Genomic DNA, 11,639 nt, shown 5'->3' with positions numbered 1-11,639 from the left:
GGGATTTGTCTCCCTCCCTTCTTTTGTTTGTTTGTTGTTTTGTTATAATAAAGAATAAAGTACAGTCACAACCCCTGAGGTTTGGCAAAAAGACACTCAAAGGAAACTAACCTGTTTTTTGGACAAAGATATCCCCAGAAGGTTTAAAAATGGACAAAGATACTCCTTTACATGAAAAATTGACCAAATTATTCTTTGACCGTTTATGAGACTTTTTTAACTTTACAATTTAATAAATTGGACCAATCTACTCTCATGAATAATTTATGTATAAAAAAAAATGTAAAAAAAAAAAAAAAAAAAACTTTATATTGTTCACTTTTTTTTTTTTACTTTATAAATGTCCGAACTTCTTAAAAATGTAGACGTCTGAAATGATTTTTTGATTCAATACATATATTTCAAATAAATTATATTTTGTCATTACTTCTTTTCTTTTTCTTTTTTATTTTAAAATTAAGATGCTTAATTCTTTCATCTAAAAAAATTAAACCAATCTCTTTTCATTAAAAATAAAAAATATGGTATCAGTATAACCTTATTCATCTTAAATTATATATCAAATATTATGCATTTCTCAACAGAAAAAGGAAAATTATTATTATTATTTTTGAGGACCCACTTAAGGAGACAGCCTTCAATCATTTGGACTTTGGAGATAAGAGTTTAAAGTCAGGTCGACCAATTTTCTTCTGTGAATTATAGTATTGCTTTTGCTTCCATCACTCAGATAAACATCAAGACGAAAATGGCTGAAACAATTCTCTACAACACTGTGACTGAAATCCTGAAGAAGTTGGGTTCATCAGTTCTCCAAGAGATTGGGCTTGTATCTGTGGCTGGGAATGAACTTGACAAACTCAAAGACACCATTTCTACAATCAGAGCAATTCTTGTTCATGCAGAGGAGCTGCAAAGCACAAACCCTGAGGTAGAAGACTGGCTCGAAAAGCTCAACGATGCATTTTATGATGCTGATGACTTGCTCGATGACTTCTCCACTAAAGTTCTTCGGCGTCAAGTTAAGAGACGGAATAAAAGGCTAAAGAAGTTACGACGTCAAATTACGACTCAGAATAACAAAAAGCTAAAGAAGGTACGCAATTTCTTCTCGAGCTCAAACCAGTTTGCTTTCAGTAGTAAGATGGCTAATGCAATTAAGGCCATTAGGGAGAGACTAGATGCAATTGCAGAAGACAGGAAAAAATTTCATCTCATTGAGAAGCCTATAGATATGCGAGTTGAGAATACTAAGAGGGAGGAGACTCACTCTTTTGTTCATGCAGGAAGTGTAATTGGAAGGAATAGTGATAAAATGGCACTAGTAGAACTTTTGTTGGACAATAACGTTCAAGAGAATGTGTCAGTTGTTGCATTAGTTGGAATTGGGGGATTGGGAAAGACCACACTTGCACAATTAGTTTACAACGACGAAAGGGTCAAAAAATATTTTGAACTTAAGATGTGGGTGTGTATCTCTGATGTCTTTGATGTTCAACTCAGTGTAGAAAAGATCATAGAGTCTGCAACAGGCCGAAAGCCTGAAAACCTTTCGATGGATAAATTGCAAGAAAAGCTTAGGAGAGAAATTGACGGGAATAAATATTTGCTTGTGTTGGACGATGTGTGGAATGAGGATCGTGAGAAATGGCTAAAATTGAGAGATCTATTGCTGGGTGGCTCAAGGGGAAGTAAAATTTTAGTAACTACCCGCAGTGAATTAGTTGCTACAGTAGTTACTGACTCAGTTTTACTATATCATTTAAAAGGCTTGTCTGAGGAGGCATCCTGGTCTTTATTTAAGCAATTGGCATTCAAGCAAGGGAAAGAGAATCCCTGTCGATTAACAATGGGGAGGGAAATTGTGCAGAAGTGTAAGGGAGTTCCTCTTGCTATAAGGGCTATAGGAAGCTTACTATACTCTAAAGATACAGATGTTGAATGGTTGGTTTTCAAAAATAATGATTTGTCGAAAATAGCTCAAAAAGAGGATGTTGTTCTGCCAACACTAAAGTTAAGTTATAATTGTCTTCCTTCGTATTTGAAGAGATGCTTTGTGTTTTGTTCCTTGTATTTGAAAGATGAAAAGATTCGTAAGAAAGAACTAATCCAATTGTGGATTGCACATGGATTCATTCAGCCATTGTATGGAAATCAACAATTGGAGGATGTAGGAGATTTGTATTTTATGGAGTTATTGAGGAGGTCCTTTTTTCAAGATGTTGAAATGGATCAATGGGGTGAAGTAATAAGTTGCAAAATGCATGAGCTTGTCCATGACCTAGCAGAATCTATTGTGAGGCCCAAAAGTTCCATAGTGAATGCAAATGCAGAAAATATTACTGAAAGCACTCGTCATTTGTCTTTAGATTCTTGTGTAAATTTGTCAGGGGAAATGTCAACCCACTTGGTTAGAGCTCACAAGTTACGAACTTTGAAGAGTCCAAAGGTTCAAGTTTCAAACAAATCAGTTTTTGAAAAGATTGTTTCAACTTTTAAAAGTTTACACGTGTTAGATCTGAGCCATTCGGGGACAAAGACCGTGCCGAATAATATAGGCAAGTTGAAACATTTAAGGTATCTTGATCTCAGTGATAGTTGTATATCGACTCTGCCAAGTTCAATTACCAAGTTGCAAAATTTACAGACTCTAAAACTCAATGATTGCGTCAATCTTGAAGAATGGCCAAGAGATTTTAAAAAATTGATCAGTCTTAGACATCTTGAGCTTGACAACTGTCCTTCCTTGCCTCACATGTCGAGTGGATTGGGCCAGTTGACGTCTCTTTCGACATTAACAAGATTTGTGGCTGACTCAAATAGTCTGTTGAGTGAATTGTATAGCCTAAACAATTTACGGGGAAGGTTGAGTATTATAATCCTTGGACGTGAGGGCTCAAGCAGCCGCTGGTGTTTAAAAAACACAACAGTAGAAGAGGGAAGAATGGAGAGAACAAACTACTTGGAAGCGAAAGAATACCTTAAGACGCTGGAATTATGTTTTTATAGGAATGATGATGATGAGTTATTGTTGGAATTTCTGCGTCCACACCGGAATCTGAAGCAACTGATGATAAATTTTTATGATGGAGTTGTTGGGAAACGTGCTAGTTTTAAAAACTTTTCGAGGGATTTAAATTCATAGATCTTGATTCATCACATAGAGACAAGTTTTATGCAAAAAATAAAATAAAATATGATGTATTATTCAACTAAAAGATTGAATACTTACATCAAGGTTTGAGTAAACCTCAGATCTCTCCTCTAAAGTGAATGTTCTCACTTATTGTAGATCCTTTTTGCTAGACATCTTTTCCATGGATCTCCATCTTCTTGGTAATGGTCTTGCCTTTAGGAATCACTCATAAGCCTCCTTGAATGACCTTGGAAAACTAGGCTTGTGGGAGCCTCCATTAGATGAGAACATAAACCCTAATTTTCTAGAGAGAGAAAATTTATTCCTTTTTCCTTCTCATAAAAATCACCCCCTAAAATATACATAGACCATGTATATTTATAGGCAACATAAAAATAAAGAAAAGGAAACAACAAATCCTTCTCCATCTCTAATTCATATGTCTCAAATCTAATATGATTCCAATATCAAGTTGGGCTATGAGTGAGAATCCATTGGGCCTATTATTTTATTGGCTACAATGAATTAATAATTGGCCCGGTCCATGGACCCAATTCAATTAATTCATAAATTAATTTCTACTCCACTAAAAGAAATTAATTGAACTCCAATTAAATAATAAATAACCTCTAAGTCAATATTGCACTTTGACCCCTCTATGCATAATTAGTTATCGGATAAATATAGCCATCAATCCGACTACTTAATTAATATATTTATTTTGGTACCTTTGATTATTTCTGGTTCGATCACAATAAAACATTTGTTTGACAAAAATAATAATTTAAATAAATAAATATATAATAAATCATTTTGTCTAAAAACACACGAAGGCCTTCGAATTTACTTTGTGATCAACCATAATCAATACAAAACAAATACAAGTAGCAATGATGCAAATATTGAAAATATAACCCTCTAACTATTAATTACATAACTACCCAAAGTGTCGGTCTAAGGATCCCGAAGAATCCGCCGAACAAATCAAAGTAATTATTAATTAATAAAAGAGTCTATACTTTTCTCATGCTTAAGAGTCACATGCCATGACAGTGATAGGGAGTAATTGCATACGACGGCTCTCGCAATATATCTCAACCTAACGCGGATCCAGTTCAAGTCTTAATTAATTATGAGTCCATCCATAATTACCGACTATGAACAATTTATAATTACTATTTATATATCATGCATTGATTGTCATCACATACATATATATAAATATTTCTTGTAATTAACTGGACACTATCAATTTCATAGTGAATTGAAACATAATACATTGAATTCACCAATTATATAAATCATAAATATTTTAGATTTGTCAGGAACATATGTCAATACAATCCAGATAGGAATTTGCTATGCCAGGGCATATAAATCCCAACAGCTCCCACTTGCCCTCATAGCCAATTCAAATTGCACCTAACTCCAATGTTATCCAGATGATGCTCAAAATTATTGATCAATGACACCTTTGATAATGGATCAACAAAGTTGTGTTCCAATGCAATGTTTTAACTACAAGTGCATTTTCTTGCCGGACAATATCATGTCGAACATGATACTTCCTCTCAGTGTATCTTGTTCCTCTATGGAACCTTGGGTCATTGGTTTGGACTACTTCTGCACTATTGTCACAATATAGCTCGATAGGCAGGCTAGTATGCTCCACAACCTCTAAATCAGTGAGATCAAACCAATAGGCTTATATTGCCACCTTTAAGGCTGCAATATGTTCCACCTGCAGGTTTGAGTCAACAGTTGAAATCTGCTTGACAATCTACCAACTGATTTCCCTTCCATTAAGTGAACATACACTAAGTCATGAACCTCATAGTATCTACTTCTGATTGAAAATCAGAACTAGCATACCTGACTAGGACCATATCATCACATCCATAAATGAGTATGATATCATTGATTCTCCTTAGGTACTTAATGATATTTTTCACAATAGACCAGTTGTTAAGTCCAGTATTGGACTGATCTCTACTGACTATCCCTACCATGTAGCGGATGTCCTGTTTGGTATAGACCATGGCATATATGAGACTCTCATATGCCGAAACATATTGTTCCAGTCTCATTTGCTCAATCTCCTCTGCTAGTCTTGAAAAACTACTTACTAGAGAGAGCGATCCATATCAATAAAGCAAGAACTCATTCTTTGAGTTATGCATACCAAACCTGGTCAAAACTTTATCAATGTAGGATTATTAAGATAAGCCTATTTTCCTTTTAACCTGATCTTGCAAAAGCTTGATCCTAGGAATATAGCTTACATCTTGAAAATCCTTCATTTAAAAGTAATTGAACAACTACCTTATAATTGATGACAAAACTTCCACGTCATTATAAATGAGTAGGATGTCATCAATATATAGAATTAAGAAAAATAATGACATTCCCTTGTACACTCATGATTTATTCACTAAGAAATCTTCTGGTATCTTTTTGTAGATTAACTTGCCTTCCATAGGAATCACCCTACTAGAAAATTCTACAAGATCCCAGAATTTATTAGAATACATAGATTCCAACTCTGATTTCATAGTAACTCACCAAAACGATCTGTATCCACATCGGTTCACGCTTCCGTGTAGCTTATTGGGTCCAACTCATGTTTAACAGGGATGTCCATAATGGTCTGACCTAAAAACATGATTCTGTCGAATTGGATGATAATCCTCCCACTACATCAATGTACCGATGCAAGAATCTGTGTAGTAGATGATGCTAACGCATCAATAGGGAATTCATATATTATTCTCAATCTCTATAATAAGTGTGTTCAGATGTGGTACATCTGGTACTCATACCAAATTCTCTAACATTATGCTACTAGGTATGTGATTCATAATATGATTCTCCTATAGATAAACAGTGAGTGAAAACAATCAACTTTTATCTTTGAGATCATAAAATAATCCATCCTAGTGACATTTTAGAGTAGCTATCAAATCTATCATGCATATGATCTGTTTCCAACTTACTTGTCCATATCAAGTGCACATGTGCAAGACTACCCCATATGTGCATGTGATTCAAACTAAGATTTAGTCAAAAACACAGCTCAACGGTATCCTTGAGACAGACTAAGATGGAATGCAGTTCATAATGCGCATCGATGTCATTAACGCTAAACTCTTAAATGAAAGAGATAATGTGGCATAACTGATCATAGATCTAACCATGTTAAGTGGAATTCTGTTATTCCTATTTGACACCTAAATTAATTTAGCGTCAATTGCGGAAAACTGGTACACAACACCCTCATTAACCATATAGTCTTTGCACTATCCCAAGAAATACTCATATCCTCGATCAGATCGAAGTGTCTTGACAAGTTTACCTAATATGTGTTCCACATCAGTCTTAACCTTCTCAGAAAATACCAAGAGTTTAAGACTTGTGTTGCATCAGATAAACTTATCCAAAACGTGAGTAATCTTGCTTGGATGTTCATAAGACCACACGTGTCAGTGTGTACCGACTCCAATTGTCCTTTATGTCTATTTCATCTGGCTGATTAAGCCCTAAGAGTTATCTATCCTTCAAAACAGGGTTCACAAGTTTGGTTTAGGCTCCCCTGCCTCACTAGGTAATTAACCTTCTTTGACCAATCTTTGAATCTTATTTTGATTGATAACAACCCAAAAATAGACATTAAAAATACAATGAGTCAGGAATAACAAATTTTCTCTTAACATTCAATCTAGAAGATGCAACATTAGTTTCTACATCCTGCAAATCTTAAGAGCTTGTGATTATAGTATATTAACCATCTTTCAATGCACCAGAAGCAATCACATATCTATTCAATTTTATAAAACCAGTTTTACAAAATAACGATCTAGTTTTTATAAGCCAAAAGTGAAATAAGAATGAGATTGCGTTTCACTTCTGTGCATAAAGATAGTTCTCTAATACTAATATCCTCATACTCTCTAATTTCAGATGTAATACTCCCACTGACTTAACTACAACCTTGGCATCAGGTCAAAAGATAAATATATACCCATATCATCAAGGCTTCTGGATTCCTGAAATCCTTACAATAAATTGCAAACATGTTTAGTGGCTCCAGAATCTATCCATCAGGAATCAATAGATACAACCACATAACATGGCTCAATGATTAAATATATATTTTCCTATGCCACGTCATTGCTTAGACAGTTTGTCCTTCAGTGTCTTAGTTAACGGCAAAAGAAACAGTTTCATTCGCCCTCAACATACACTGCCTTATTCCCTTTAACCTTTTAGATACCTATGTTTTGTGCTAGCCTAGTCCTATTATCATCCTTCTTCTTTGCTTTGCCCATCCACTTGGGCCTAGAAAAAGATGGTATAGACTAGGTTAAATTGATAGGAACGCCCATACTCTTGATTATCCCTTCATCTGTTACCAATTCTATAAGAATATCAGCGAGTGTGAACTCAAACTGATTCTTTATTTAATTCACTCTAACAGAGTCGAATGAGTTTGGTAACAAGGCAATAATCATGTCAACTTGAAACTTACCACCCAAGTCAGCCTTATTGATCTCCAGCTAATTTTTAAATAATAAACAATCATTTTCCAAAATTTGATTTCAAACTGGAGTTCATCAGGCTATCTTGATGGTATTTAAATTTGACACAGTACTTAGGCATATGCTCTATCTAATCTCACCAAAATATCTCATTGACATTTAATATGATGCTTGAAGAAAATAAAATAATACAAATGTTAGCTTTGGAGTGTATTTGAGCTAAACTCTAGAATATTGCACCAAGTCATATCATTTGCCTTATCTAATTTATTAAAAGCATTAATGTCAAATTTGGTATCTCAAAGTAAAAGAGATAGGTATAGGAGTAATAAACACATTTTGTACCCTTACGTTGTGAATAAAATATCTAAGTTCATTTTCCAGTCATTATAAATAAGGTCCAATATCATAGAATATGTAAGCAAGTAGATAAACTGGATTAGACATAATTAATCTGAATATAAATGCATTCATACAATATGCAAGGTGAATTATTAATTCTGTCATGCATATTTAAAATTAAAATGAGTTTGTTAACCACATAATATAATAAATCTCAATCGAACAAGAGATCATTATCATTATTGGTGAACAATCCCTTTTAATTAATGCGGGTCCCTCAACTCTGTAGCATAATAAATTAACCAATCAATATGTCAATAACTTATCCTGTTGGAGGAGTTCATTATTACTATTGTTGAGATTCATTTACTATTAGGTGAGCACTTCCATTAAAATAGTATGTGGGTCCCTTAACCACTGCATGAAAAATCGGATAACCAATACACCAATAACTTATTCGGTTGGCGAAGTTCATTATTGCTATTGGCGGGCAAATCCCATCATCTCCATATCTCTTAAGACAATGCCTTGTCTATCTATATGAAATGACTCCCGATTATGTTTAGCCTTTCTAAAATCACCTAGTGTAGACCACTCCGTTGGGGAGCTAACACTATTGATTTTAGATTGAGTGTATAACATTATTAATGCTCTAATGAAAAATAAAACATTAAATATGTTGTCATTATAATCTAGACTCTTTAAATCATGCGTAGGGCCTTATTTTTAAAGATCTAATTACAATGAACATTTAATATTTTTATTTTCATGAGACAACCATTCTTGTAATATTAAGACTCTTCAAATCATGCGTGGGGCCTTATTTTTGAAGATCTAATTATAATGGTTTTAATAACGAAGGCCATGGGGCAATGTATAAAAATCCCCGCTCCCACTCAATTTTTAATCATTCATAATTAGGGTTTTCATTTTATTCATTTACATGATATAATGCATGCAAAACGTCTTGATTTTAATCTAATTAAATTTAGAAAATATTTGGACTTTAAACGATTCACTAATATTTAACTTGAGGCACACTTCAAAAATAATTTATAAAAATAATTTTTCGTTTCCCAATAAGTGCCCTCAAATTAATTAGTAATCTAATCCAATTAATTTTCATAATTTAATTAATATAAATCAAGCCATTTAAATAAATATCATGGATCCAATGCATGAACAATAATAATTAGCAATTAATTATTTCATGCATCACATACAACAATAAATGACAGATAAAGCAAATTAAATGGCCAATGGATTCAGCTTTTAACATTTAAAAACTATTCTTGCTGTACGGGCATCCTTCAACTGTCTGTAAACACCCATAGGAAGCTTGTACGCGTCAGGAGAAGCAAAACGCCGCTTGAAACGAGCCCGGAGGACCTCACACGCGCTGGCACGCGCCTAGGGCAAGCTGCACGTGCTCCCACGCGCTCCCACGCGCCGGCACGCGCCTGGGGCGCGTGGAATGCACACTCACGCGCTCCCACGCGCCTGGGGCGCGTGGGACGCGCCTCCACGCGCCTTCACGCGCGTGGAGTTCAAGCTCCACGCGCCAGCATGTGCACTCTCCTAGCGCGTGTGGAACACGCGCCAGGCTCACCATCTTGACGCCACACCTGATCCGGGCCACCTCCGACGCCCCTTCTCGCCGCCGGCGAAGCTCCGGCCACCGGAAAAACGCCGAAAAAATTCCAAAAAATCCGAAAAAATGCCAGAAAATTAAATTAAGCCTCAAAAAATTCCAGAAAAATCCCAAAAAATTCGGAAAAATTCCAGAAAATTACTGAAGCATAATTTAATCCTTTTGGACCTTCTTGAAGCTTCATAGCATCCTTTGACGAAGATTACATGGCTTTAAAAATATTTACAATTTGAAATACAATGGAAAAAATTAAATTACATCATTGAACTTTCAAACGGCTAAATCAAAACCTTAATTACATTCATCCAAAGATAAAATTACATTAATTTAACCTATAAGCTTCATCCATGGCCCAACCATACATCATCATTCATTCACAATTATTCATACATCATTATGTATCAATATATATCAACATATTCAATCATACATCAACATACATCAATAAAAATATATATGAATATAATTTTGGATCCATGAATGATGATTTTCATAAAATCATGATCTCTAGTAATGAATCAAACCATGCTCTGATACCACTGTTGGGAAACGTGCTAGTTTTAAAAACTTTTCGAGGGATTTAAATTCATAGATCTTGATTCATCACATAGAGACAAGTTTTATGCAAAAAATAAAATAAAATATGATGTATTATTCAACTAAAAGATTGAATACTTACATCAAGGTTTGAGTAAACCTCAGATCTCTCCTCTAAAGTGAATGTTCTCACTTATTGTAGATCCCTTTTGCTAGACATCTTTTCCATGGATCTCCATCTTCTTGGTAATGGTCTTGCCTTTAGGAATCACTCATAAGCCTCCTTGAATGACCTTGGAAAACTAGGCTTGTGGGAGCCTCCATTAGATGAGAACATAAACCCTAATTTTCTAGAGAGAGAAAATTTATTCCTTTTTCCTTCTCATAAAAATCACTCCCTAAAATATACATAGACCATGTATATTTATAGGCAACATAAAAATAAAGAAAAGGAAACAACAAATCCTTCTCCATCTCTAATTCATATGTCTCAAATCTAATATGATTCCAATATCAAGTTGGGCTATGAGTGAGAATCCATTGGGCCTATTATTTTATTGGCTACAATGAATTAATAATTGGCCCGGTCCATGGACCCAATTCAATTAATTCATAAATTAATTTCTACTCCACTAAAAGAAATTAATTGAACTCCAATTAAATAATAAATAACCTCTAAGTCAATATTGCACTTTGACCCCTCTATGCATAATTAGTTATCGGATAAATATAGCCATCAATCCGACTACTTAATTAATATATTTATTTTGGTACCTTTGATTATTTCTGGTTCGATCACAATAAAACATTTGTTTGACAAAAATAATAATTTAAATAAATAAATATATAATAAATTATTTTGTCTAAAAACACACGAAGGCCTTCGAATTTACTTTGTGATCAACCATAATCAATACAAAATAAATACAAGTAGCAATGATGCAAATATTGAAAATATAACCCTCTAACTATTAATTACATAACTACCCAAAGTGTCGGTCTAAGGATCCCGAAGAATCCGCCGAACAAATCAAAGTAATTATTAATTAATAAAAGAGTCTATACTTTTCTCATGCTTAAGAGTCACATGCCATGACAGTGATAGGGAGTAATTGCATACGACGGCTCTCGCAATATATCTCAACCTAACGCGGATCCAGTTCAAGTCTTAATTAATTATGAGTCCATCCATAATTACCGACTATGAACAATTTATAATTACTATTTATATATCATGCATTGATTGTCATCACATACATATATATAAATATTTCTTGTAATTAACTGGACACTATCAATTTCATAGTGAATTGAAACATAATACATTGAATTCACCAATTATATAAATCATAAATATTTTAGATATGTCAGGAACATATGTCAATACAATCCAGATAGGAATTTGCTATGCCAGGGCATATAAATCCCAACAGAGTGT

At 34.1% G+C, this 11,639-nt stretch overlaps 1 protein-coding gene across 1 annotated transcript; it reads left to right on the top strand.

The window, feature by feature from the left end:
* Positions 1–647: 647 nt before the first annotated feature.
* LOC132301070 (putative disease resistance protein RGA4) lies at positions 648–7,889 on the top strand. The gene is made up of 2 exons (XM_059798359.1): positions 648–3,104; positions 7,873–7,889. Exons 1-2 carry the CDS (start codon positions 749–751, stop codon positions 7,887–7,889), a joined length of 2,373 nt encoding a protein of 790 aa, XP_059654342.1. The 5' UTR covers positions 648–748.
* Positions 7,890–11,639: the final 3,750 nt, after the last annotated feature.

This window comes from Cornus florida, unplaced genomic scaffold, assembly GCF_030987335.1.
Source record: "Cornus florida cultivar Cherokee Brave unplaced genomic scaffold, ASM3098733v1 CherokeeBrave_3.0.0_Hap2_Chr03, whole genome shotgun sequence".
NCBI classification, from domain to species: Eukaryota; Viridiplantae; Streptophyta; class Magnoliopsida; order Cornales; family Cornaceae; genus Cornus; species Cornus florida.
The sequence above is the reverse complement of the archived record's forward strand: the minus strand, read 5'-3'. Positions and strand labels throughout refer to the sequence as shown.

What these genes read in the sequence shown, in the direction of transcription:
- LOC132301070 (XM_059798359.1), top strand. Translation starts at nt 749, where the DNA reads ATGGCTGAAACAATTCTCTACAACACTGTGACTGAAATCCTGAAGAAG.